The sequence below is a fragment of the Syngnathus typhle genome, linkage group LG7 (genome assembly GCF_033458585.1).
Source record: "Syngnathus typhle isolate RoL2023-S1 ecotype Sweden linkage group LG7, RoL_Styp_1.0, whole genome shotgun sequence".
In the NCBI taxonomy this organism is placed as follows: domain Eukaryota; kingdom Metazoa; phylum Chordata; class Actinopteri; order Syngnathiformes; family Syngnathidae; genus Syngnathus; species Syngnathus typhle.
Window position 1 is genome coordinate 9,470,944 of NC_083744.1, and position 25,763 is coordinate 9,496,706.

The 25,763-nt window shown below is 40.9% G+C and overlaps 4 protein-coding genes and 1 long non-coding RNA gene across 6 annotated transcripts; 1 reads left to right on the forward strand and 4 right to left on the reverse strand.

The window, feature by feature from the left end:
- Positions 1 to 1,730: 1,730 nt before the first annotated feature.
- mapk12a (mitogen-activated protein kinase 12a) lies at positions 1,731 to 7,653 on the reverse strand. Its single transcript, XM_061282083.1, has 13 exons — positions 7,420 to 7,653; positions 7,225 to 7,344; positions 6,322 to 6,451; positions 6,192 to 6,250; positions 6,002 to 6,113; positions 5,887 to 5,916; positions 5,697 to 5,744; positions 4,603 to 4,717; positions 3,566 to 3,637; positions 3,370 to 3,449; positions 3,071 to 3,149; positions 2,792 to 2,965; positions 1,731 to 2,692 (listed from the first exon to the last, which is right to left on the reverse strand). Exons 2-13 carry the CDS (start codon positions 7,341 to 7,343, stop codon positions 2,625 to 2,627), a joined length of 1,086 nt encoding a protein of 361 aa, XP_061138067.1. The 5' UTR covers position 7,344; positions 7,420 to 7,653; the 3' UTR covers positions 1,731 to 2,624.
- On the forward strand, positions 7,579 to 15,107 carry LOC133156409 (uncharacterized). The gene is made up of 2 exons (XR_009714860.1): positions 7,579 to 7,762; positions 8,472 to 15,107. It is a non-coding gene; the product is annotated as an uncharacterized LOC133156409 (long non-coding RNA).
- On the reverse strand, positions 7,873 to 13,494 carry selenoo1 (selenoprotein O1). Its single transcript, XM_061282079.1, has 9 exons — positions 12,820 to 13,494; positions 12,336 to 12,539; positions 12,077 to 12,254; positions 10,954 to 11,084; positions 10,596 to 10,873; positions 10,239 to 10,407; positions 9,293 to 9,478; positions 8,900 to 9,056; positions 7,873 to 8,723 (listed from the first exon to the last, which is right to left on the reverse strand). Exons 1-9 carry the CDS (start codon positions 13,368 to 13,370, stop codon positions 8,499 to 8,501), a joined length of 2,079 nt encoding a protein of 692 aa, XP_061138063.1. The 5' UTR covers positions 13,371 to 13,494; the 3' UTR covers positions 7,873 to 8,498.
- Positions 13,968 to 19,316, reverse strand: trabd (TraB domain containing). 2 transcript variants are annotated; one of them, XM_061282081.1, is made up of 10 exons: positions 19,230 to 19,316; positions 18,724 to 18,764; positions 18,423 to 18,489; positions 17,850 to 18,016; positions 17,577 to 17,717; positions 17,379 to 17,489; positions 17,149 to 17,288; positions 16,530 to 16,702; positions 16,187 to 16,283; positions 13,968 to 16,048 (listed from the first exon to the last, which is right to left on the reverse strand). In XM_061282081.1, exons 2-10 carry the CDS (start codon positions 18,745 to 18,747, stop codon positions 15,877 to 15,879), a joined length of 1,092 nt encoding a protein of 363 aa, XP_061138065.1. In that variant the 5' UTR covers positions 18,748 to 18,764; positions 19,230 to 19,316; the 3' UTR covers positions 13,968 to 15,876. The 2 variants fall into 2 exon arrangements, with proteins under 2 accessions (XP_061138065.1, XP_061138066.1); XM_061282082.1 differs by having other exon boundaries at positions 19,160 to 19,235.
- On the reverse strand, positions 19,284 to 24,941 carry panx2 (pannexin 2). The gene is made up of 5 exons (XM_061282080.1): positions 24,314 to 24,941; positions 22,602 to 23,716; positions 22,362 to 22,497; positions 21,857 to 22,042; positions 19,284 to 21,109 (listed from the first exon to the last, which is right to left on the reverse strand). The coding sequence occupies exons 1-5, from the start codon at positions 24,540 to 24,542 to the stop codon at positions 20,790 to 20,792; spliced, it is 1,986 nt and encodes a 661-aa protein (XP_061138064.1). The 5' UTR covers positions 24,543 to 24,941; the 3' UTR covers positions 19,284 to 20,789.
- Between the last annotated feature and the right edge of the window lie 822 nt (positions 24,942 to 25,763).

Consider the following 25,763-nt stretch of genomic DNA (forward strand, 5'->3'; position numbering starts at 1 on the left):
ACCCTCTGTGGTGTCAAAACATAAATCAGTGTAAAGCCTTGACATAAACAAGGACAGAGAGTTATTCATGGATATCGAATGTAGCTCTGCAAGAGTCCTTGATTCGGTTTATCTGATAGGCAGCCAGGACATTACAACCCGAATGATTTGGTGACTGAAAAGTGACATTGTTGATGCTGTGTCATTTTGATTTATTCTAATTCAAACTAACGAGCAAAGCGTAAAAACAATGCACTTATTCTGCCAGCCACTCTTCCCTATAGACAACTGAGACAAGCAGAAGTGTTGAAGCTCAGCCTCTGATTAACACCAAGGATGAAGCCTAACAGATCAGGGTCATGCCTGCCTCCCCCAGAAACAAAACGTGCAGTCAGATTCATCTTTACGCTGACCTGGGTCATATCAGTTGTTTTAGCATTGCTGCAATTCCACATCTACTCCCTCCTGAGGTCCGCATATGGACGGTCCATGTGAGCTCTGCATCCAAATGTGAATGCCATACATATCCGCATGTGGATACGCATGTGAACTCAGAGAGGAAAAAATGTGACTTGACACGTTCTGAAAATAAACCACAGGGTCATGACAGAAAGAGGGAGCTTGTCCATGTGCTGCTTGCTGCTGGTGCTGTGTGTTAGAAGGGAGGACTTGCACGGAATGTTTTTCTGTCTGCGGCAGAAACAGCAGAACTCCCCAACTTCTGAGTGAACTGTCAACTGTGTGTGTGATTGGGAAGACACAACAAGCAACTAAAAGATTGGCTTGAAGGAAGCACCCCCTTGAGAGTCATGGACCCGAAGGTCACGCAAGAGAAGCTTGTTAAATTCAACACCAACCAGAGGAGAATGCAAGTGAAGCAATAAGCAAAACCCAAAACAACAGAGCAGCATTTGGAAAGAATGTAGAAATCATTGTTATTTAGGTCATCAGTCACGTTGTCACTTTTAAAGTTAGGACGTACAAATCAACGAGCAGTGCAGTGATAGCACATCTTTGAATCATTTAGTCAGCTGATGCTTAAATGTGCGCACGGGAACTTTTCCTGGCAAAGTTACATCAAGTACAGAATAGATGAATGATTACGACTAAAAAAGGCTCAAATTGTGACTGCATTTGGGCTATTTAATAGAAAGTAGAGTCAGATTGAGTGTGCAAAATGTATGTACTGAGTGAGCACAAGCAAACTCAATGAAAATTGGGCAAATTAGGAATGAAGCAGTCCATACTAGGCTTAAAATTCAAAAACGTCTTAATTGTCGAGACAATGTTTTAAAAAGAAAATTAACATTCATAACTGTCATAAGTGTGAAATTAGCAATTAAACATTCAAAATAATGCATTTTGTGGTCACTATAATACTATTAAGGCATGACAGGCAATATTATCTCTTGTATTCAGGAGGTCAGTATTTGCATATAAAGACTAGATGAAGCACTGACACTGCAATAAGTTAGATTTCCACTTTTGTCAAAGTGCTTACAGCTTCCATCAAGTGTTATGCAGTCAATTCCTCAGTGCGCATTTGCTCAACAACTCTCACTGCGCTCTCAGGCCCTTCTTTGTTGTTCAATGTTTTCATCTGTCTACTGGCTTGTTATGTTTGGGATCGAGGAATTTTATTCCCTTGTGAAATCTAGTTGTTGTTTGTGCGCTCTCTATTATTTAATAGGGTTCATTACAAAATGCTAATAAACAACTGAAGGGATGTAGAACAATTCAGCCGGGCCAACAACTGTTGCATGTCTTTTATTAACAAAACCGCCCAGTCATCCATGTACACTGGCACGCTTTGCTTAGTTTTGAATTTTTGTCTTTCTGTGGCATTACCAGCTACGAACAGTGTTTCAGTATGTTTGTTCTCCTATTGCTAAATTACAAGACTCTGTGTTTGCTAAAAAAAAAAAAAAAAGCAAATTTGGCTGATATCATTCCTATGATCCTCTGAACGGTACTATAATTACAAATACATGACTAGTTTCACAAATGCATTTGCTAATAAGTGTAAACAACATTTGGGGGAGTTCATGAAAAGTGAGATGATACTGGCTGTCATTATTAAGGACGTCGGAATGAACCAGGTCACATACATGAAAAACGTGTGAATAAATCTTCCACAAACATATAATCCATTAAAACAGCAAGGCAAGGTGTCATCAAAAAGGAATGCAACCTAATGCATAGCTTACATTAAACACCTAATACATCTTATCACAAAGAAAAAGAGACTCCCAACCAAATTCTTGACTCTCATCCAATCCAAGTTGAACTAATCTATCATCGTGACTAAATTCTATTTTCTGCAGAGACACAAAATTATGCAGACTAAAGCACTTTGTGCTGATCTCGTCTCATGCGTACCTCTACCGAAAGCCTATTTCATGGCGTTTGAGTTCAAAACAAAAGCACAACATGCAGTGATTGTCTTGGGTTAATTACGTACAAACGCATGAAATTGAGGCACAAGAGGAGCAGCACAAGTTTAAGATGCTGGACCAACTTGAGACTGAATAAGGCAAACGATCACTGTAAAGTCAAAAGGTGAGCAGCAATACCCCTGATAAAATTATGAAAATATTTCTGAATTGTTCAGGGGGGAAAATAATGAAATGTGGGTACTTTATGTCTTATAGAGAGGTTTCCTTGGACACGGGCACAACAGGCTTAAAGGTTAAGATTTCTGTGAAGGTGTGACCTACAGAAAAACAGGAAGAAAAAAAACAATACATATACACAAGTAGAATAAAAATGTGTAGTGGCACTGATTCATGTTTGATTTCCCTTTTTGCCTTACGTTTCCACTGTTCCAGGGCTAGGTCTGTGTTGTCCAGCGAGTGGTCGTACGGCTGAGCTTCCGTCTCCTCCTCTGGTTCCCGAAACTCGCTGAAATATGGCAGCAAGAGAGCGTCCGCCGCTGTTACCCTGCTTTCCGGATCCAGCAATAACATGCGCTCCAGCACAGACACAGCTGAAGAAATGAGGTGGGACAGAAAATCAATTTAGTGGAGGAGAAAATAAACAAGTGAAAGGTGAGGAAAATACCGAATCTGATTCAAAAGTAAACACGTCATACCTTGTGGATTGGCTTTGGAGAACACTTTTTGAAGGTCTTTCTTTTCGACTTTTTGAAGACCTTTGATGTAGCATTTGGCCTGAAAATAAAACGCTGACAATTAATTAAAAGAAAAGTCAAAATCGACATTCATATGGGAAAATCTGAATATTCAGTTAGATTGTCAACAGAAGCAGGCACCGTGTGATTTAATGAACGAATCATGGTTGGGTTACTTGTAATGTGTTATAGAAAATACAAGTCGATTTTTATTATTACTCAAGTTTGTATTTGTTTGCTGTTGTCTTATTTAAACTCACATCATCTGATTGTAGTTTGGCTATAAATTCCTGTGATGGTGTTCCTGTGATCTTCATGATCTCAGTCAGCTGATCAAGGTCTGATAAACTTGGGGTTAAGGGAACAAAAGGTGACGTCCAATTCAAAATGCGTATTACAAAAAGACAAAACTGGAACATCTTGTGGACAAAAAAAGAGGAACGTTTTAAAGGATACGGTCATTCCCTTTAAAAAGAGGTTTCCCTATTAGCATCTCTGCCATGATGCAGCCTACTGACCAAATATCCACTGGGGAAGAAGCACAAGACAGACCATTAATACAAACTTGAATGCTTTGCTTCAACTGGAACAACAAATTGGCATGTTGAGCGAGCGCCATCTCGTGGGTCATAAGTGACGGTACATGGGATTAACTCAGACAAATGCAGCTCGGGTGCCTCATATTGCAGGGTCACAAAGCAGACTTTAACATTGTTCCTGAATTAAATCAAGCTTTTTAAGGCCATCCGTGCATGTGTTAAAAGATTTTATAGCATAGTAATACTCTGTTCTATACTAAACATACAAACTAACAAGCAAAACAAACAACAAAAAGCTGAAAATGTCACCCTGCATTAAATAATTTCTACTTTTAAAACGTGGTGGCAAAATGGATTAAATATGCCATCATTATATCAGTAATGTTAACTATTTTAACAAAGAACTGAGATGCGAACAAATAAAAGAATTTGAAAAATTCAGCCATTACCAATAGAATACTATTTTGTCTTTATTCTTAATATTGTTATTGGCATTTGCAGTCACTCATAATATTGACAGCAACATCAACAAAATGAATGTGCCAGGATCCCACTCAAGCTGAATTATGAATCTCACTGAATTGGGTCTCAAAACAGACAAAGTATGCACACTTTTCCAAAGTGCAGTGACATAGCAAAAAATTGCCATTGTGTTAACTTAAATTAAACTCAACGTATAAATAGTTCAGTAGGTTTTAAAATCCAAAGACAAAATGTAGCTGCCTGATTGGGTTCATTTGCTAAATGATTTTTGGTGATCCACGTCATCAGCAGCTGGACACATTTGAGCCTGGAAGATGGCAACATTTCGTGATAAATCACAATTGGTAGCAGCAGCTTTGCGTTGAGAAGCTGAGTGCAACAGTAGAACTCATACACACAAGTGTATGTAGCGTACATACAGCCAAAACATTTCATTAAATTGAAAGCACTTTGCAAGAGATAATCTATTACCGGTCTGGCTGTAGTGCATCCAGCTCAAGATGACTTCTGGGGCTCGGTACCAGCGAGTCACCACATAGCCTGTCATCTCACTGTCAGCCTGACGTGCTAAACCAAAGTCCAAGATCTGACATGACAGGACAGGTGAATTCACAATGATGCCATCAAGAATACGTGATTGTGACACTCAGTTAAGTCCCTTTACCAGTGCGACACTGCCATCTTTTTCGATACACATCGATTAATCGATGTAATGCTCTACGATTTATTGGCATCGATGCTAAATGTAAACATCGATTTATATCGCCGTGTTTGACCTCGGACATTAGACGCGACTTTATTTTGAAATCCAGTTCATTGTTGCTTGCTTCCTCTTTCCGGGAGCAGTGAGCGGCGTGTGGTGTTGTGAGCAGAGCAGGCACGTGAAAGGGGAGTCGACAATTAGTACGCGGCTCCTGGGCTGGTGCTATGGCTAGTGTCCAAAAAGACGAGGAAATTGGCTCCCCTTTAGGCTTCAAGTCATTCTTTGGAAGCACTTTGGATTCCAAAGAAAAGATGACTCAACGGACAAGACACGTGCAGTTTGTAAATCCTGCCATGCGGTGATCAAATATTCAGGGAGCACAAATCTCGCCGCACATTTAAAGAAAAAACACCACATCAAAGTTCAGTGTTAAAATGCGCACTTTGTATACTACAATACACTTGTAATTTCCTAAATAAAGAGTTTGCAGTACCTTGTTGATTTTGCGTATGAATTGTTATAAATCAGGATATTGGTCTATATTTTTTATTTAAAAAAAAAAAAAAACAATCGTAGAGCACTATATCGCGATGTATCGTGAATGAATCACAGCAGGCTCTAAGATATCGGCAAATATCGTATCGTGGTTCTTTGTATCGATATGATATCGTATCGTGACAAAACCCGCGATTTACACCCCTATAGTTAAGACCAAGTGTCTTTATTGGTAATACTATAGTTTTTCCAGTTAAATGTAAAAGGATTATGGAAACAAAATGTAATATTGGAACATGTAATTCCTTCTTTTAAATTATTATTACGTTTCATGTTTTTGGGGTTATCAGGGTGTGTGCGTGTATACCTTGAGCTCACAGTCTTGGTTAATGGCAAGATTTCCTGGTTTAAGGTCCTGAAAAGTTCACATGAGCAGACAGTGTCAATACACTGTACAAAGAAGTGAAGAAAACGAGAGAGGTGAGCTCACATAAGACACCTTGTTATGTTGAGTAGATCACACACAGTGAAAATCTGAAGAATTTAAGCAAACTTACCCTGTGGATGATACCAGCGGAATGAATGTACTGCAATAAAATAGCATATGTGAGATTTAATTAACAGAACAATGGGATCCACAGATTGTGAACAAGTCTAATGAGAGTTCTCCACCTTGAGCCCTTTGAGGATCTGATACACCAAATATTGGATTTTTTCTTCAGACAGCCTCTGCAGCTTCATCACTTTGCCCAGGTCCGACCCCATGTATGGCATCACTAGGTAACTAGCAGGTCAAGAATTAATGCAAGTGTGAGACGTAATGTGGTTAAAAAGGAATGTTCTGTATATAATTGGCACTTACAAATCATTAAATCTGTCCAAAGAGAGATCCGCAGTAAACACATCCAAGAGACCGATCACCTGCCGCGAACAGACCATACAGCCTAATTCAAATATTTGGAGTAGTACGAAAAAGAAATAGTTGATCTTACGTTTTCATGTTTCATGTGTTTGAGGAGTCTCAACTCCCGGTAGGCTCGTTTGGCAAACAGGTCGGACTGAAAAGGTCGATACAGCTTCTTGATGGCCACTTTGGCTCTGGTTCTGACATCCACGGCTGAGCTGAAAGAGAGGAAAATAGCTACATAATATTAGTTTTCATTTTTAATAGAAAAATCTTATTCAAGCAAGTAACAAGTCATTAATCATTGCATTCCTCTCAGTCTACATTCTTGACAGGCCACAACATGAGATACACTTGAGACCCAAATATAAAATCATGTTAATAAAAATGAGCAATTTCTAAAAATATAAGAAATATTGTATATCTCAGTATGGTAGTACAATTGGTTACTGAACAAACATACCCCTGATTGATGTCTTTCAAAATGCAATTTGTTGATGTGCTATAGTGACTCTCAAGAAACTGCAAATGTAGCTACTGAACAAACTAACAAATCAGTTTGGGCTGGTATCAAACAATAACACCAATAACTTTGGTTGTGTTATTCAAGTATTATTGGTTGTTTTTGAGGCAGCAGCTCAAGCAGGGTCCGCCCACTGTGTTCGTATATCATGACAGTAGAATGAATGCGCTCAGCAAGACACGCATTGCTTCCGCAGCCTTCTAATTTGGGGATCACATATTTTTTTTAAATAAACACTATGCAAGGTTGCCGCCATGGTTTTCTTCATCGTTCAACTAAAAAGCGGATATTAAAAAAAATAATAATAAATAAATAAAAATAACGCGTCCAAATGACGCTCTCCTTTGTTAAACAAGACACAATGAGGTTGCTTGGCCGTATAACATCTGTTCCTCCACGGCATCACCTATCCGCACATACGCAAAAAGACAAAATGACTTTTACATGGGTTTGTCCAATTTCACTCACCATACCGTCCCGTATGCTCCTGTCCCCACCTGCTTCAGATCACGGTACCGATCCGGTACCTCCCATGAGGTTTTGTTAATTTCCTGCCGATAGTAGCCTGGTCTGACTCGTCGAGACATTCTTGGTGTGAGAAATTGAAGGAAATTTAAGATGGATTATTTTTCTCTTTGGTAGTTCAGTCTCTTCGGGACCTACTCGTCTATTGTTCGAGCTCGTGTGCGTCGACCATTGCGCCCGTGTTTGTATGCGCGTGCGTCAGGAGCTGTTCAGGGTGCGCCCTCGGGTCGCGCAAAGACACTCCCGATCTAGTTTAAACGTCTGCCATAAAAGGTGAGACACCTGGAATGTGTGTAACACGACACTACGCACAAAGAAAGGGGCGCGTTCAACTGGTACATCCAAATAACACAGCCCCGAGTCTCCAGAAATGAGATAATTGTCAGGTTTGCTGTCATTAAAGCTTTGTGCAAGCATTTGCGGAAGGTTCAGGACTTGCGAGGACATGTCTTCATCTCAACATGCGGGAAAAATATCTTGCGTAAGTTGCGCCTACGTGGCCATATAGAAATCGATGTTTGTGGGTGAAAGGAGCGTTCATTTTCAGCGTTGCTGTCTTTGTATGATTTGTGCTTCCTAGAACTGAAGGCATTTGAGATTAGTGAAGAACTTTATTAGGATTTCATGCATAGCTAAGCATATAAGATAAGGTGCCACTTGAGTTCCTCTTTTTCGTCTGTTGCAGTTGTGCAACTTTGGACAATCTCAGAATAACATTCCAAAGCAATTAAGTGGTAAGCATATTATGAGACCTAATGAATTCTATTTGGTATATTTCCAACCATTACTTCCACAGTTTATCAGCCTCAGACAGGTCCTTGTAAGACTTTCCGTCTGAGCCGTCATTAACAGCCACCAGGCACCAAACAGACAGGGAACAAGATGGGTTTTTGTTTTACAATATAGAAGATTTAAAAAAAAAAAAAAAAAATCAATATAACCTTTTTAATGTGTGCAAAAGCACATCGTAATTGTATTTGATTTGTCACAGCAGTAGTAATACATTTGTGGCACTAAACTCAACTTGTTCCCTGGCCGTCTTGTACTGCTGATGTTCTCTATGGAATAATGAATTTCAGACTCACTTCCCTGATACCGGCCCACCACACAATGATAGAATTGTGCAAATATTAAAATGTGGAGGGAAAAAAAGGAAGTCAAACACTACCACTTCCCTCATATCTTGGCAGGCCGGATGATGAAGCTCAGGGAAGTTATTATGAAGATCATGTAACACAGATTGCCTGAGACCAAGCTGGAGGTTTGCTGTCATAGGGTACAGGAGTTCGGACTGTCGAGGAAGATGCTACATCTTCCTGTTGCTCTTCGCCATCGTCTCTCTCCCCCTGTTGGGTGACACCGCCTTGGCCCACCCAAGTAGGAACCTCCAGATCCGGCTGAGAGGAGAAAGGCTTCTCCAGAACTTTGAGGACTCTCCGAACCTGAAAAACAGTGTAACTTTCGTTTGTATTCCTCACCTGTCTGCAACACAAACCTGGCACCACTTGAACTAAGATTAATTTATAATCTTGGTCTCATCAGACCACAGGTCACTGTTCCAGTAATTTATCATATCTTCAATTATAATAATCATGATCACAAACATAGTTGATCATACCTCTGAAAAGTCTCCGCTCTCAGCAGCCTCTATTGCATTCTGGGCAATGTAGTTCCGGAGCACCACACGTGGGTTGGTGCTATCCATAACCCTTACCCTCTTCTCTTGCACAACCTGCACGTCACTGTTGCCCTCCAGTTCTTGAGCCAGACGCTTCCTGTCATGGTGATACCGAAAGAGACGTCTAAGAACAGTAACGGAACACCCATCAGCCCATTTCCTGTTTTAACTGTTACTCCCTCCCCACTTTATCAGTGACACTTTGACATCTCTCTCATCCGGGCCTTGTGGTTTAACCACCTCAAGTTCGTTTTACAAGCAACTGTTGCTTTTTCGTGACTGCCTCCAGACACGAGTCCAATCACAGTGTCCACTTCTCCACTGGCATCCCACCTATAGCGTGTGATCCAGCAGGTCCACTCCTCAGTCTGTTTGGTTTTGACTTCTTCCTCGTCGGTCTCCATCAGTTCCTTTAATTTGCTGAGTCGGTTGAGCTGCCTCGCTATTGTCATTCTGTCTGAAATCATCTGGAACAGCGCTGGGTTGCTCTGTGCCATGGAAAGTAGCATCGTCAACTCCCTGGTGAAGGCAGGCAGAGCATACAAATAGCCAGTGCTTGGTACATAGAATGAACACAGAATTGGAACATGACTTGGAGGCACTTGTACTCTTCTGGGAGGATTTTCCAAAAGATCCTGGATTAATGGGGCTCGTTTCATTTCAACTGCCCTTCATTTACTTGCTTGGTTTGACCTCTATAGTGTGTTGTGAAATAATGAACAAGCGGAAATGTGTGCTCGACCAGGTTATCATAGAAAATGTGTGTGTGTGTGGGGGGGGGGGACTTTTATAGCAAATGAAGATTATCTCTATGGAGCATGATCACATGCTCTATGCTGCGTAAACACAGTCACTCCAGGAAATCTGATAACAAATAAAAAAGTATTACATTACTGAATACAGTAAAACATTTCTTTGGAAATACAATCCAGATTACCACTAAATTGCAATGTTGTATAAAACGTACGTAATTGAAATAAAATAGAATGATATCCAAATCCTTTCCGATGAAAATTCGCTTCAGTGAACAAAATATTTAATTTTCAAATGAAGGCTTTTTTTCCTATTCTCTCATTTTTAATTTGAGGCCTGCAAAATGTGGTAAATATGCCCCTGGACCAGCTTTTTTCGCAACAGTGTACAGGCATTAAATAAAAAAATAAAAAAAAAACATATTACAAAAGGTCCCAACTTGACGGGAGGAGTTTGTAGTTAAAGTGTGTCTTAAAAAAGCCAGACACCACATCATCCAGTTAATGTTCAGGCTGCAGTATCTCACCGTGGGTCCATGGTGGGTTTATTGGCATCTTTGAGCTCCTCCAAAGAGGCACACTGCTCCATCAACAGTTTTACAGATTCTTTGACAAGCTCCGCTTCTGTGTCACTTTCTCCCTCGGAGGGACAGGAAATCCGACTTAGACTGCGGAACGTATTGGTGAAGTCAGCCCCTGCACAATAACAGCCCACAAGTTAAAATGAGAAAATCTAAGTTAAAAAATAAATAAATACATATATATATTATTTTTTTTTCTCTCTCTTCTCTTCAGCTTTCTATCTCGGCCCTAACATCAATTACCCATGAGCAGCCAACTAAGAGCCAATATAAGAGCTGCACAATTGACCACTAAGGTCTTACCTGTATTGTGCATGGTTTGCAGCAGTTCTGTGATGAGGATCTCGTCCTCGGGTTCCTCTTTATTCAACAAACCCAGCTTCTTCCTCATATTATCAAGGTAGTATCTGTTATACAAATCCAAATATTCCTCCATAACAGCCTTTGCCCGGTCAGGTGGAAGCTCTGGATCGAGAGCTTCAGCAAACTTGACAAGATTCCAGCGGCAAATAGCTGGCTGAGCCTGGTAAGAGTAGCGTCCAGAGTTGTCGGAAGCGTTGCAAATGAAGTCTGGATCAAACCTGGGGTGAATTAAACATGAAGAAGCATGAACATAAAGAAGGAGAAAATGCAAAGCTCCTGTATTCCATAGCAATCTCACCTATCCATGAAGCCATAGGGACCATAGTCCAGTGTGAGTCCCAGTATGCTCATGTTGTCTGTGTTCAGGACACCATGACAAAATCCTACACATTGCCACTGAGCCACCAGTCGAGCTGTTCGATGCATCACCTTCAAACAAGAAGTCATGAAAGGTGACATGGGATGAAATGCTCTTTTTCTGACATTAACAAAACATGTTAGCATCTTTGTCTAAGACAGGCCACGTGATTTTGGAAAGCATATTTGATACAATATTTAAACATTCTCATCAGATTTGGCTTTCACTTTTTACAGCTAATTTGCAAAATAATTTGACTCGCCACTAATTCATGCAGAGCATCCAAGGCTACATAAAGCTTGCCAAGTGCACAACTTTGAAGCAGGATTGATCAAAAAATATTTTTTAGACTATTGAAAAATATACTTTAATTCATAAAAATTTAATTTTGATATTAAAATTAATTTAAAAAAAATTAAACAAATTAATGCATTCAAACGTCATCCTATGTACATGCTTTAAAAGCAAGTACAGTGAACCACTACATTTGTACTTTGTCATTTTCTAAATTTGCATATTCAAAAATTAGCTCCTCTGTTTTTACCTAATTCTTTTGATGGTGATGACTTTGGCACCATCTGCTGGTTATTTTTACTAAACAGTCTTGCTTTGAATATTTCTTCGATTCCCTCAGCTAAAGAGAGAAACTCAGTGACTAAGCACATGCTGTCACCGTGTCATTTATTACACTACCGTTCAAAAGTTTGGGGTCACCCAGAGAATTTTGTGTTTTTCATGAAAACTAACATGATTGCACAAGGGTTTTCTAATCATCCATTAGCCTTCTAACACAATTATCAAAAGCAATGGACCATTAGAACACTGGAGGGATGGTTGCTGGAAATGGACCTTGAAACACCACATTAACAATGTATAGAGTGTAATCCTGATTAGTTTGGTGTTATCCACATTGAAAAATAAGTGACTGCAAACTTTTGAACGGTAGTGTATATCTTAAGAAGATCGAAAGGGTCTGTGACGTCAGGTCCTAAATTACCACACGTCTCAAACCTGATAAGGTTGCTCAGACATCTTCTAAAAGGTGAGGAAAAGGCAATCAAACCTCTCTAAAGAACGACACGTTTCTCTCCACTCGATCTGAGTACTGCTGCTGGATCTCTGGGTAGAACATCTCAATGACATAGTCCAACATCTGTCCTCGGAGCTCATCGTGTCCATAGCTGGGGCCCTGACGACCTGAGAAGTCATCTGCCTTCTTAAATATCTCAAAAGAACCAAACCTGTTCAGATAGCAGACAAGGGCAACAATCAAATCCAGAAAACTCAGAAACATGATAAACTCAAGCGCATAAATTACTCACCTTAAAAAGGTAGGTGCGATCCTGAGAACCACTGAGCATCTCTCATGTTTAGGGTTTCCGCTGTAGTAGATATCCCTTACGACTTTGCTGTCTGATGTAACAACAGAGCCTGCTCTTGTGGTGGGCACATGCAGGAAATACATGGGCTCGCTGCAGAGGAACTCTCGAATGCTAGAGCGCAACACCTTACGGCCATCGGCTTGTCTATTGAGAGAGAGCCACACTATATCAAGGAGCTGTTTGTTGCCAAATGTATCATTTACATATTATTGTCAACCCAAGACTCCACTGAGCAGTGAGGTTACATACGCCTGAATAAACTGTCAACATGGATTAAGAGGCTGACATTTATATTGACATTTGAGTAATAGTACTTGAATATTACATAATTGCAAATAAAATGCACAATATATCAGTTGCACGATTGTGATATGCTATGGATGTCATTAAATTATCTGGTACAAATGCAAAAACACTTTTGTACCTGGAATAGGGGGTAAGTCCAGCACCTTTCACCTGAATCTCCCATCGGCCACTTGGGTTTTCGTCGGGGTCCCGATTGGGTGCCACGCTTACCTCCCCCAGGTAGCAGGCCGCCCCGTCACCCAACTGACCAGCGAAATGGCCGAACTGGTGGCCACAGTAGCAATGAGCAGCAGGCTCGGATCCAGGCATTACTTTAGAGCCGCTCAGATATTCTGGCGCAAGTGGGTCATCCATGACCTCATCCCCGTTGAGCCCCAGGAGAGCCAAAGCTTCGTGAGACACCGCCACCAACCGAGGCTTGCTCAGTGGCTGCGGCATGACCCTAGAGAAGCACGCTCCCTTCACCTGTCGCACGCCCGGCTCCTCTGAAGGGTCCACTGGAAGTTTCTTCAGGGCGACATTGTCAAAGGGGAGTCGCTCCAGTGGTGAACGACTCATGGCCAGACCCATTTCGTCCATACTGACCGAGGTTAGGGATCGAAACAAGGACACACCTGTGCTAAAAAGACGGAACGTACCTGATCTCAGTCGATGTGCCACAAGAGCCATCAAACTAAGGTCACGCTCATTAGCCTGTTTCTTGGCTGGCGAAGTTAATCGGAACGTTACTTCGTCATGCTTTCATAATACGGAAGTAACAGCGGATGTTTGTGTTCAGATGGTGTTACATTGTTATTTGTCCGACAAGGAAATGTAAAAATGATGGAACAAAATGTTTTACGGTACTTTTATTCCCTATCCGAAGCAGATAACGTTATGATCGTGTGGATTAAAAACTTTTCTTTTAGAAATAATTTATTATTTATGAATTATTTATATTTGCTTTTAACTGTACGAAAGCGAGAGAGACGTGGATCTTTGGGGAGTGCCGGTTTACAGCAGATGAGAGGAATTTTGACGTGTTTTTAGTGAATGGACATGACAAAGATCTGACATTTTATTGCTTAATGTACATTAAACATAACGTTGCAGTGTCGTCGATTTGATTTTTTTTCTTTGCTATTATTCTAAAAGATACGTCTACACAAGTGCATGACGGTGGTAGGATTACGCTTTGGGGTTGTTGTTTTTTCAACTGGGCCATTATTCAAGCGGTGGGCAAATTAAAAAGGGGACATGCAAGTTTGCAGATGTGAGACAATGAAATTATATTAAGACCTTTAGTTTATTCGATAGCAAGTTCAAATTATCCAATGGCAGCCCAAACAGATATGGCAGCCATAGTTTGCAGTCTACTGAGAAGCGATTGTACAGTAATGAAAGTTGGACACATTTCAAGACAATTATAACTGGAAGGGGATAAGCAGTCGGTACAAAGAGCTGGTGACATGCATTTTATTTATTTTAGGATTTAAAGATAGCTTCCTGCACACGGAAAAATCAGTCATCAATCACCCTTTCCCAGAGATTGAGGTCCAATTGACTGATGCTAAAATCTGGGCAAATTAAAGTCCTGTAGGTTTATTAGGATTACATTGATTTAAAGATTGCTTCCTGCACACTGAAAAATCAGTCATCGATTAACCTTAACCAGAGATTGAGGTCCAATTGATTGATGCTAAAATCTGGGCAAATAAAAGTCCTGCAGGTTTGTAGTAAGGATGACATTGATGAATATTATTTATTAATACATTACTCACCCTGAGAATCATAAGCCTTCACTGAATCTAGGTGCCATGGTATTAATTTGATTGAAATCAATTAATCATATATTGAAAGTCTAGGTTTAAAATAACTATTTACAAAGTATGCCCATAGAACTTTATAAATTTGCACTGACCATTTGAGGGTAATACAGTATGTTAAGATGCATATACACTTCCTGATGCATTGAGAGGCACTTTCTAGCAGAGGCAGGACTGTGAACATGGAAAACTTGTTATGCCAACTAAAGTCTACAAATACATCCCAAGTAAATAATGGAGATGGTAAGAATTTAATCACAATCCACTGTAAAAGAAAAAAAAAAACAAGTATGGTCATTAAATTATTTTTCTATTTGGCATTAGCCTTCACTGTTTTTCCCATTCATCCATCAATTCAGTAGGCGGGTTACACCCTGAATTGGTTGCCATTGCATTTTTAGGTGCTATTTACAGCTAAGCCTTGATTTTACACGGACTTTGGGTTCCAGAATTTGGGAATCACGTGAACCTCAAAAGCGTGTTATTTAGAAAGTCTTGGAAAGGGAAAAAAATTTAAAGCCATGCATACAAGTGTATCGAGAAATTGCAGTAGGGAAACACTAAGATACCAGTGTTTGCATTTGGGGAATAACATCATTGTTCTGTGGGAAAATTACTACGATATTATTAAAATTATAAGAAGTCTTTTTATGAAAATCTATTTGATGCCGGTGAGTTTGTTCCATTGTGCTAATGTACAACCTTTATGTTATTGCTGCGATCCCTTTAAGAGAGATAACGGGAGTTATGCACCGCCATGTTACTGAGGAACAAGGAAGGAGAAAAGGAATAAACAACACGCAGTTGCGTAGTCAAAAGTAGAAACTGCCTCTTTTTGCACAGCAATTTCTACAATACCGTGCATTTAAAATGGGATAAAAAAATCGGGATCCATGACCAAACAGCGTTAGACACAAAGTTGCATAGAATCGAAGCGCGTAAAATTCGAGGCTTAGCTGCATAATGACTGCCAACCGAAAGAAAAGGAGTAAATCGTATGGAAATATTGCAAGAGTGTTTGTCTTAAGATGATTCCTTACGGATTTGACTAAATATAACGTAGAATGTTCTTAACTCTCGAAAGGAATAAGCCTCGAAGCATTACACAGTATTAGTATTTTCATACCTTAGATCATAAAGCCTTTCCACAAAATGTCAAAACAATTGTGTAGATTTCTTTGGCGTAAGGCCATACAATGTCCGTTGGGGCTCCACAGTGAATGAAATGTGGTGTCCCCCTGAGGTCCTTGTTGGCTGAGCAACACTTCCTTTCAGCTGCACCTCCTTTTAAGGCCATAGGTAAAAGATGCACTGTTTTCATGAATCAAGTGTTGGATTAGTCAGTGATGGCTTTCAGCTGACCTGTGAGGTCAAGCAGGAGATGGTCGTAGATTGTCCACAATAGATCGAACAGCAGATGAAGACATCAGGGCTTGATGTAAACTTCTTCCAGCGCGGTAGCAGACATACCCCAGCATAGCCATCATGACACCTTTGACTACAGAGTGCAAAACCCAGCCAAACTGAGATGGGGGTGCAACACTGCAGAAGTGGAAGACAAATAAGGTGATTCACATTAGAATTCTATTGGCAAGTAAAAAAAAACCAATGCAGAAATATAAAATTCAAAAACAGAAAATATGGGACATCATTACCCACTATTACTTAATAAAAACATACCTCATAATTTCACTGATGTTGAGATGCTTTTCCCAGTTTCTTTCAATGCCAGGCACGTGACCCATCCCAACAACTCCCACCACAACAGCAGGCACTTCTGCAAGAGTGTACAAGATAACATGCTCTTGAACTCAAACAACATGAAATGATATACCGTAATTTTCGGACTATAAGTCGCGGTTTTGCTTACCAATCTGGCCAACTATGAAAGAAATTGCTATACCTAGTTCAATGTCACAAATAACTATTTTGTGACCACAAATGATCATCCTCCAACGATCTCTGCACGCCCCTGTGTCGAGACCACCAAACATGCATGCTAATTGCGCAATGCAACACCTACTCTGGGCATTAGGAGGAGCCTCCACACAGCGTGTAGCCTGGCGCAGTGTGTGCGTGAGGTAGATGTCTCTCTCCGCCACTATGGTCTGGTGAAGTGCAGGAAACTCTCCTATCATCTCTGACATGGTCTGTTCAAGCAGGTCCTTCTGTTTGCATTTCTCTACATCTTCTTTGCTGAAATGTGGCACAAAGCACAGCATGACAGTGTGACATATTGATGGTAGTATTCTTGATCATGTACAGTTTTGTGGTTCAGTGACAAAAAGAAAAGGGGAACTGTAGGGGAACAAGTATGGCTTGATATAATCTATACAAGCTTTCAAAAACCTGTTTCATTTATTTCACACACACATTTAGACTGCATTTACCAACATCTACTATAACACCTCAATAACAAGGGTTACCTGGTATCATAACATAATAACATATCACTATGGAAAACTGAACTCAATTACTCTTGGAAAAATCTACCTTGAATTGTCTGCTAAAATAATTATTTCAGGATGAAGAAATACTTAAATAGTGATCTGAAATTCAAACAACACCAAAACCAACAAATAATGAATATTGCATCTCTATTATTTCTACATTAAAAAAAAAGGAAACAATGTGTAAGGCACCTGATAGGGTCTGACAGAAAGCAAAGACCCCAAGCGAGACGGGCCTTCTGCCACAGGCTGAGGGCAGCGATGGCCCTTTTGAACGTCACAGGTATGGGCCTGTCTCCAAGATGAAACTTACAAAATGGCACATGTCCAGCCTGTGTAAAAAATAAAATAAAAAAGGACAAGATGCATCGGGAGGGAGATCAAAATCAATAAAGTTTAGTGTGTGTGGAAAAAAATGACACCTCTTTGAAGGCTTCCCTGAACTCGCCACCAGGAGCCATGCCGAGCTGCTCAGTGATGTGAGCGGAAACTTTGAGCAGGAGAATCTGCATCAGGCCAGACATCACGCCATTCTGACAAACACAGAAACAAATTCAATTGATACGTCTCCTTCATTTGACAGTGCTTTTCACAAAAGCTGCTTTACCATGAAATCTCACCTGTTTGATGGCCTGCTGGACCTTATCAAGGTTTATCTCTTTGGCTTCCCTCAGCAATGTATTCTCATCCATCTTCAGCATGGACACTCTGTACTGGCACAACTCTACCACAACCACATCTGGTTGCACGGCACGAATTGTCTGCGGCAGTGGAAGAAACAATACAGACAAACCAAGAGAGAAGAATTGAAATGTACACTGACAGAGGAAATAAACACAGGACGAAACCAAGAAAATGATGGCTCGCAAAGTCTCATAGTAAAACAGGCTCACCGAAGTCACATCTCTTTTGCTGCTGTCACTGAAGTGGGCAGTTCCCACCAAGTACAGAAGGCTGCCATCAGGGGAAGCAAGACGGGTCACTGTCTCTGGTAGCTCAGGCGATGACTGGCGACGCCGGGCTCGATATTGCCAAAGCAGTTCCATTGCTTCACTGTCGGCTGGAAAACAAAGATCATATTGGATCGACCCAGGAAGTTAGGTCAAAGACCTGCGCAACTTCCCGCGTTGTTTTACACACAAAAAATAATAATTTAAACACAAAACAGTGAGGGTTTTTTTTGCAAAACAATGCAATATGTTTTTTTTACCCAACTTCCTGAGTCGGTCCAAATTTTAACCGAAATTGCGTTTTTTTTTAACCCAGCAATTTTAAGGGCGTGACAAGACGTATGTCCAGCAATCAACCTTTACGTTTCTTGGTGCGGATGGAATTGGAATTAAAACGGTCCTCAATGTCATGCTGCTCACATTTTGACATCATGAGACAGTACCTCACCTTGAAACTTGAATACAAACCAGCAATCACTGATGACAACCTAGGGAGGTTAAAAAGTCAAATCTTACAAAGTCCAGGAGGGAGAACTGGTGGTGCCTCTTCTGAAGGATCCTCCGAAAGTCCAACAGACTCGTCCTGTGACAATTAAGTTAAGAGAATTTAAATCTACTAAATAGAACTCGAGTAGTGACAAGTCTTTCCAGTTTGACAACTGTGGGGAGTTTTTTTTTTTTTTTTTTTAAATTGTCATTCTTTTTCGTTTGCTTTTGATAAATGCTGTTAGCATATTATTAGCATCAGTTTTACAGTTAACACTTAAAGTGTAAATAGTGTTAGCTTGGCAAGAAACACCTAACAAAAACCACAAACCTCAGGATTGTTGTCTTCCTCCATACTCGAAGCTCTTCAAGCTGTCCGTGACAAAATAGCAAAATTATATTTATAACAAAAAGTAAAACTTAATTAAGATATCAGTATCAGCTAAGCCTGCCTGTTGACGTCGCTTTACTGTTGAACGACAGCAATGTTGACACACTGCTAACAGTCAACGATGGAATGATTTGACTCATTTTGAAAATGTTACGAAAAGGGGAACCTGCGATTTACTGAAATAATGATGCACACGCCAACAATATTATCAGCTCAAAACCCGGAGGTAGCAAAACGAACAGCAGTTGTACGCTAGCTAAACACTCAGCATTTCTTGGGTTTCAGTAACAGAATGATGAAACTGACAGGCTAACACCAGATGGTATGCTGAAGTCTGAAGTGTTAAGTTATTCAAAGAAAACAGACAAGTAGTTACCTAAACACAAGTAATTACCGATACAATAACTAGTACTGCAAGACACATTAGACAAACAAAATGCACTTACTGAACAAATCAACGATCTTGTCCACACGATCGTAGCAGTGGCTGCCTATGTTGTCGGGTGCAATGCATTATGGGAAACGTAGTATTTTATGGATCACCAATATGCGACGTGATTAGTCATTTTACTTTAATTTGTTTTCTTTCTAGCATTTGACAGTCACCAAAGTGATTACTTCTCCACATGACCACTATCATTAACACCCACCATGTTATTGATTCCGTACCACAGTCTTTGTAGGCTAAATTGCACACATGGCAGCAGTGACTTTTGAACTTGGTACATTTGTGCAACAAGTCTTAATAATTAAAGTGCTTTTCAGTTCCTATCATGAGATTGATCAAATTGATAACTTTTTTTTCACAAAAGTATGAATGAGTTAAAAGCTGGCTTTATGTCTTCTAGGTGTACTCTTGTTCTTGTGATAAACATGTACTATATATATGAGGCTTTTTTCTCTCGTACTTGATATAAAGTGCTATAATGTAGGCTTACTGGTACTTTGCTATACTACTACAAATTACAAAATGAAACTTCAATTATTCTCTACTTCTTGGTCTTAGTGATCTGATGATTGTTAGTGAAAAAGTATGCATTGAAGAAACACATTGAAATATGACATGAAACACTAGCTCCCCCCCTGCCCACTTCATATCATTCCTGCTAGAAGTAAGCAAACAATTGTCCCAGTGACTGAACTACATTAATCTTTCAGTAATTCCTGTTTAAATACACCTACACACTCAACTTGCATCAATAAATTGTCAAAGGTTCCTCTGATTATCCCTTGTTGTGCAGTTTGCTGTTCCTCATTACAATATGAGCTATCATTGATGGCGTGCAAATATAATGTACTTGCAACAAGTGCCCAAACGCAATCCTTATTTGTGAAGAAATGTCAATGACAAAGCCATGATGTACTTTACAGCTTCACACTTCACAAACACATTGTCATATACAGTGTCTATGCATGTACCATATGATGTACCTATAATCTACTGTGGCAAATGATGTGGTAAGCGCATTCATTATTGCCACAAATATATCGTGATCTTTTGCATAATTACTTCTGCAGATTGAAGACTGTATTGCATGAACTACCCGTCTACTTGGCTATTGCAATAAAGGGACAAAGCGATATATATTTTTTGACTATTTCTTTTAAAGACAAATGCAGACCCTCTAATTGTTTTAAGAAATATCACTCACCCTTTATATTCATTCATCCGATCATTCCAACTGTTTCATCCCTGCTCTGTAGCACCCTGTTGAATTTGATCACTGCTGGTTTCATTGGTGAGTGATGAATTGTACACAGTCATCCTGAGATATGAACGCGACATCGTTTCCTACAGTGATACTCTGCTCAACATCACCACATACACAAATTTGTCTCATTGTCAATTCAGCTGTACAGTTCTACCACACTCTAAGGAGCCAGCATAGAAGTGTGTGACCTCATGAGAGTAGACAGACGTGATTGACCAAGTGGTCATGTGTGCTGAGAACTGTGTCGACTAGAACAGAATCAGGGAGGAAATCCATCCGAATTTCTTTCTTCCTTTAACATTCCCCTGCAGCAATGAGTTCTCCAGGTCGTCCTGCCAGCCTGTCTCTACGGTTTTCCTCATCTTCTTCTTCCTCAAAGAGAGTATGATGAATACTCAGCAGCTGGTGTGTTGGGGCTCTGGTCAGTGTTGGCGGCTGAGACTCAAGATTCTCCACCTGTGTGACGGGCTCTCTTAGAGGTGGGGAGGGTTTGGGACTGAGGGGATCCTCACTGGATGGTGGGTTGGGGCTACCACCATTTACGTATGTGCTGGTAGGCAGGGTCACCGTCGAAAAGGCAGTGGTGGTGGATGCTGGAGAGCAAACCTTGTTCTCTGGAAAACAAATGCAATATAATATTTAGCATAAATGAACTCTGCTCTCCAAAAAATATATATATTGACCAGCTATGTATCCTTTGTACACAATTTAGAAAAATAATTATTGTATTTTAGCATTTCTAGGATGTGCATGGGAAGGCTCAGAGGCTCGAAGGTAGACTACACGCAGACTATCTGTAAGTAGAAGACTGAATTGGATTTGACCCCACGCGAGCAGGACCGTTCACTTCAGTTCTTAGTACCAAGGCCCTCCATCGATCCATTTTCCATACCGCTTACATCAGAGGTGTCAAACTCAAGGCCCGGGGTCCAGATACGGCCCGCCACATCATTTTATGTGGCCCGCGAAGACATATTTGCATCAAATTCATGTCATTACAAAAATTGCAAATTGTCTTCACTTTTAAAAATCTTCTTTTTAAACAAAAATAATTCACTAGTCTGATTTGAAAATGAATTATTTGTCAGTTTGTTTTGTAGCTTACATTGTATATAATATGAGGCGTTCATACATTTATTTGTGTTGACAGTCATAATGGCCCTTCGCAGGAAACTATGACTACAATGAGGCCCGCGACAAAAATGAGTTTGACACCCCTGGCTTACATGATGCTACCGACAGGGTGCTGTCCAACTGCACATGGGCTTCGAACACCCGGTTTAAGTCTTACTTCACATCCTGAGGTTGTAGCTACATTATGTTCTGTTATTATCTGAACAAAGTGACCTGAAGAAACTTACCTGTAATTCCACTAGAAACATGAACAATAGTGTGTGTGCCTTCAAGGTATACAGTATCCAAGTTGTGCTCTGAGGGAAGAGGGTCTGTGGTTGTGATCTCCACCTTTGGTTTACGAATGGTCAGCATGTATGGATGAACATCCAAAGAGAGGTTGCGAGCGTGCTTTTTCTCCATCCCACTTAAATCTACAAGGACGTTTAAGACATTGATAAGATCTCAGAAATGTACTACTCAGGGATACAGCATTTCAACGATCTGTCTCCTTCTGTTCTATAGTTAAATGACGCCGATGTGACTCACTCTCAGCAGCCCTCTTAATCTATTCTAGCAGGAAAGCAATCTTAGGGAGATTTACAGAGAAGGGAAATCCGAGCCCAACGTAACAAGTTATAGGGCCCTATTCAACAATCAAATCCAGAACTTCTCAACTGTGGGGCAGACCACTAATCTACTTGACTGTGAAAATGCATACGAATGTAAAAAATCTGAACAAAGTTGGAATACCTTTTGCTAAGGGATACTGTGTGCTCTTGGTGTCCAGAAGCGGTGCAATGAAACTGTCTGCTACCGTCTTTCTTCTGAGCTGTTTTGGTTTTTCAGGCTTGGCATTACTTTCCAAACGTGTCAAGGTTAGAGGTTCCTTCACAGGGGGAAAAACAACAATCAGTGACCACAAAAAGCAACATTGACATTTTGCTAAGTTCTATTTGAATCTATTTGCAAAAGTCATGCTTCCCAACTTACTTTGAAAGACTGCGGAAGAGGATTGGAGGATGGGATCCATTTGATCTTCTTGCGAGGTCGTTTGATGACAAGTGGCTCTGAAGGCATCTCTCCTACTCTAAGATCAGAGGGATCCATGTTTGGATCTATTGTTTGGATCCCAGAGTCCCTCACAGTGGGCGTTGCATCATGGTTGGACTGTGCAAGAGCAGCCAACAGTTGCCGAACCACGTTATCATACATGAGGTCGCTCTCATTAGTGATGAAGTCCAGCCTGTTAAGGGACTTGATGTGGTCTCTGTTCTCATTGCAGAACATGGCCAGGATGTTGATGTCGCAGAATTGAGACTTCTGCCAACGGCGTCGCGTCTTGATGCCCACTTTATGCAACTTGTCAAATACAAAGTTGGACTTCCGCACCACAAATAAATGCAGCAAATTAAGCAGGATAATAAGGTTCATAGTGCAGAGCAGAGCGATATCCACTGCTGCCATGATTCGTTGCAGCTGCACAGCAGGCAACTTACAGTTGACCCGAAGCTTGAGCTCTGAATAGCTGCTAATGTCTGGGGGCTCACCAAGAGCACAGGTAAATTCATTCTGTCTTTGTCGGGCATAGTAGGCGCTCAGGTAGGAAATGGGGATGGAGCTGAGGCAGATAATAGCCAGGTGGCGTGCCAAGTAAATCTTGGCCAAAAAGTTACTTTGGCCTCGCCTTTCTAAATATTTCTCAAAGAGGTTTTGCTCAGGACTCTTCTCTTTCTCTGCATTCTCTATGATCTCCCTCCTCTCCCGCTCAGTGATGCCAGGTCCTTTGGATTGAATCTGCTTCTCAATCTTTGGGGCACGCCCCTCAGCAGCTCTATGATAGCAGTTATCAATCTCCTGAAGCAGGAAATTGAGCTCTGACGTGAGCCGAGTAGAAGCGAGAAACTCCCAGCCAAGTGCAGGGATGTACATGATACCAGCGAAGGCCAGAAGGGCGTAAGGTAGAAATTTGTGCTCAAAAAGTGAAGGCCAGAGGTGAGACTCCACACCAGGTGCAGCATCACGCAGCTCTGTCCAGCAGTAGCCCCTTGCGTACAGTGCCTGGTCTCGAGTGAAGTTGTGTGGTGTGTAACAGTAGATGGACTCCTCTGAGAACAGAAAGGAACGTAAGTGACACTTAAAAGAAAAATTCAATAACTGTCGTTCTACTTTCACTTCACTGAATCTGTCCATTTTCTACACCACCAGTGTCCGTTAAAACTGTCGGCGAGTGTCTTTGCGACCTTGAATGAACCCTGACGGAAAAATAACAATTGCTACGTGTGCAGAGACGAAAAAACCTGACACTTGGGCTTTGGATTTCGTAATAAATAAATTCCTTAGCTCAATAAATGTTAGGAAACACAATTCTAGAAACCCCATAACTCTGAGCTGGCCACCAGTCAGGTGACTATGAAGACACACACCATGCCAGCAAGCCACAGAAGACTGAAAACATGCAAACTCCACACAGGGACACTTGACCTGAGATCCGAAACCCAAACCTTGTGACTTTGAGGCAAACGTGCTCATTACAGGACATGTTACCTTGTGCCAAGTCAAATGAAATTAATGAATGTTGCCCAAAGGTATTCCAACAAAAATGAATCCAAGGTAGCCTATAATATGCATCATGTATTCTTCAATAGGTCTGACTCAGCAGTGACCAAACATCACTCCAATCCATGACGTTCAGTCTTGCTCACCTGCAAAGTTTCGGGTGAAGACGAGGGTGACCAACAGGATGGGGATGATCACCGTCCCGATGGTCACAACACGATCAAAGGGCAGCTCCAGTTTGAGCTGCACTATTAGACTGGCCAAGGCGCTGCCCCTTTCATCTTGCGACGAGCCAGGAAGGATGAGCTCCTTTAGCTTCTCACCAGCGAGTAGAGCTGTAGCCATGTCTAAGTTTTGATCAAGGATGTTCTGCATCTGGGAAATAAGCGAGACACACTACAAGCCAGTCTTGGTTCCAAGGGTGACCATACTCTTGCATGTGAACTTAAATAACACAGGCTGGTGCAGAGCCACACAACAATTTGTGGGCAACTTGAGCCTCGTTCGTCATATATGGGAAAGGATTGGGTTCTGTTGTGTGATTCTTGCTTTATCTTAAAATCTGATTTTGCTCCTCCGTCTCAAAGCAGTTCCATGTTAAAGCCAATGTTTAGGAGTGCACTATTTTCGCTCCTTTTTCAGCTTGCATCTCTTCATTTTGTCATCGCACTGCAGCGCTTGCTTCAGTTCACACACACAATGTGAATGTAGCCTTAATTTAGGATGTGTCCTTGAGATTTTGAAAGCGCTGGTAAAGAGATTCCTTCCTCGCCACCTTCCTGAAAGACAACAAAACAGCGTAACAAGCATGGACTTTTCACCTGTGTCAAACTAGAGAAAAATAATTAAACTAAATAATAAAAAAACACACAATTAATATAGTTTTTCAGAATGCGCAATATCTTATTTATTTACCACTTGGTACCACCACGCTGGCCTGACCGCCTGTTGGTCATGTCGTCTGTCAAACAACATGGGAGAAGAATTTTAGTATACGAGATGTGCAAGTGCATTCATGCTTACATGATGTTCATGCATTTTTGAAAGCACTGCAGAGTCTCCTCAAGGTTGTGCGAATGGCTTTGGTGTGGCAGCCCGTCCTTGTCCTACCCTCTCTCCCTATGATCTTTGTTTTTTTTTTGCAAAATGAGCTCATATTTGAAGCTGATCCCATTTATCTTTGCGGAAGGGTAAGTGCCTTTAATGGTTTAGAGATGACACACTTGGGACTCTCCTCTGCATAATGCTGCTGGATGCCCCCTTTGCCAACATAACTTTGTCCACACCCTAAATGCTGTGTGAGGTCCAAGCACCCAAGTAATAACTTTGTTTAATTTCGGGGCAGCGTGACATTTTAATCACTTGTGTCTCAGAGCTGCTTGGCATTGGCAATGCTCCAGTCCGGTTTGTCAGATTAGGTCCGACAGTTGGATGACGCTTTGCATGCTTGGATAGGGAAATCCCTTACTCATATCCTTCTGGATGTTCACTACTTCACCCAAACAACAAGCAAATCCTTTCAATCAGCAGAGTATGACTATGAGCAAAGACCGAGGAACTTTGAGTGCACATGGCAATGACACTGGAAAAAAATAC

Coding starts and splice junctions, on each gene's coding strand:
- mapk12a (XM_061282083.1), bottom strand. CDS start 7,343: ATGTCTCGACGAGTCAGACCAGGCTACTATCGGCAGGAAATTAACAAA. Junction 3,638..4,602: donor GATGCACTACAGCCAGACCG/GTAATAGATTAT, acceptor CTTCTTCCCCAG/TGGATATTTGGTCAGTAGGC. Junction 2,693..2,791: donor AGCCCTGGAACAGTGGAAAC/GTAAGGCAAAAA, acceptor GTTTTTCTGTAG/GTCACACCTTCACAGAAATC.
- panx2 (XM_061282080.1), bottom strand. CDS start 24,542: ATGCAGAACATCCTTGATCAAAACTTAGACATGGCTACAGCTCTACTC. Junction 23,717..24,313: donor CTTCACCCGAAACTTTGCAG/GTGAGCAAGACT, acceptor TTCTGTTCTCAG/AGGAGTCCATCTACTGTTAC. Junction 21,110..21,856: donor TGTTTCTAGTGGAATTACAG/GTAAGTTTCTTC, acceptor TTTGTTTTCCAG/AGAACAAGGTTTGCTCTCCA.
- trabd (XM_061282081.1), bottom strand. CDS start 18,747: ATGGAGGAAGACAACAATCCTGAG. Junction 17,490..17,576: donor TCCAGCAGGCCATCAAACAG/GTGAGATTTCAT, acceptor TGTGTTTGTCAG/AATGGCGTGATGTCTGGCCT. Junction 16,703..17,148: donor TTTCTGTCAGACCCTATCAG/GTGCCTTACACA, acceptor GCCACATTTCAG/CAAAGAAGATGTAGAGAAAT.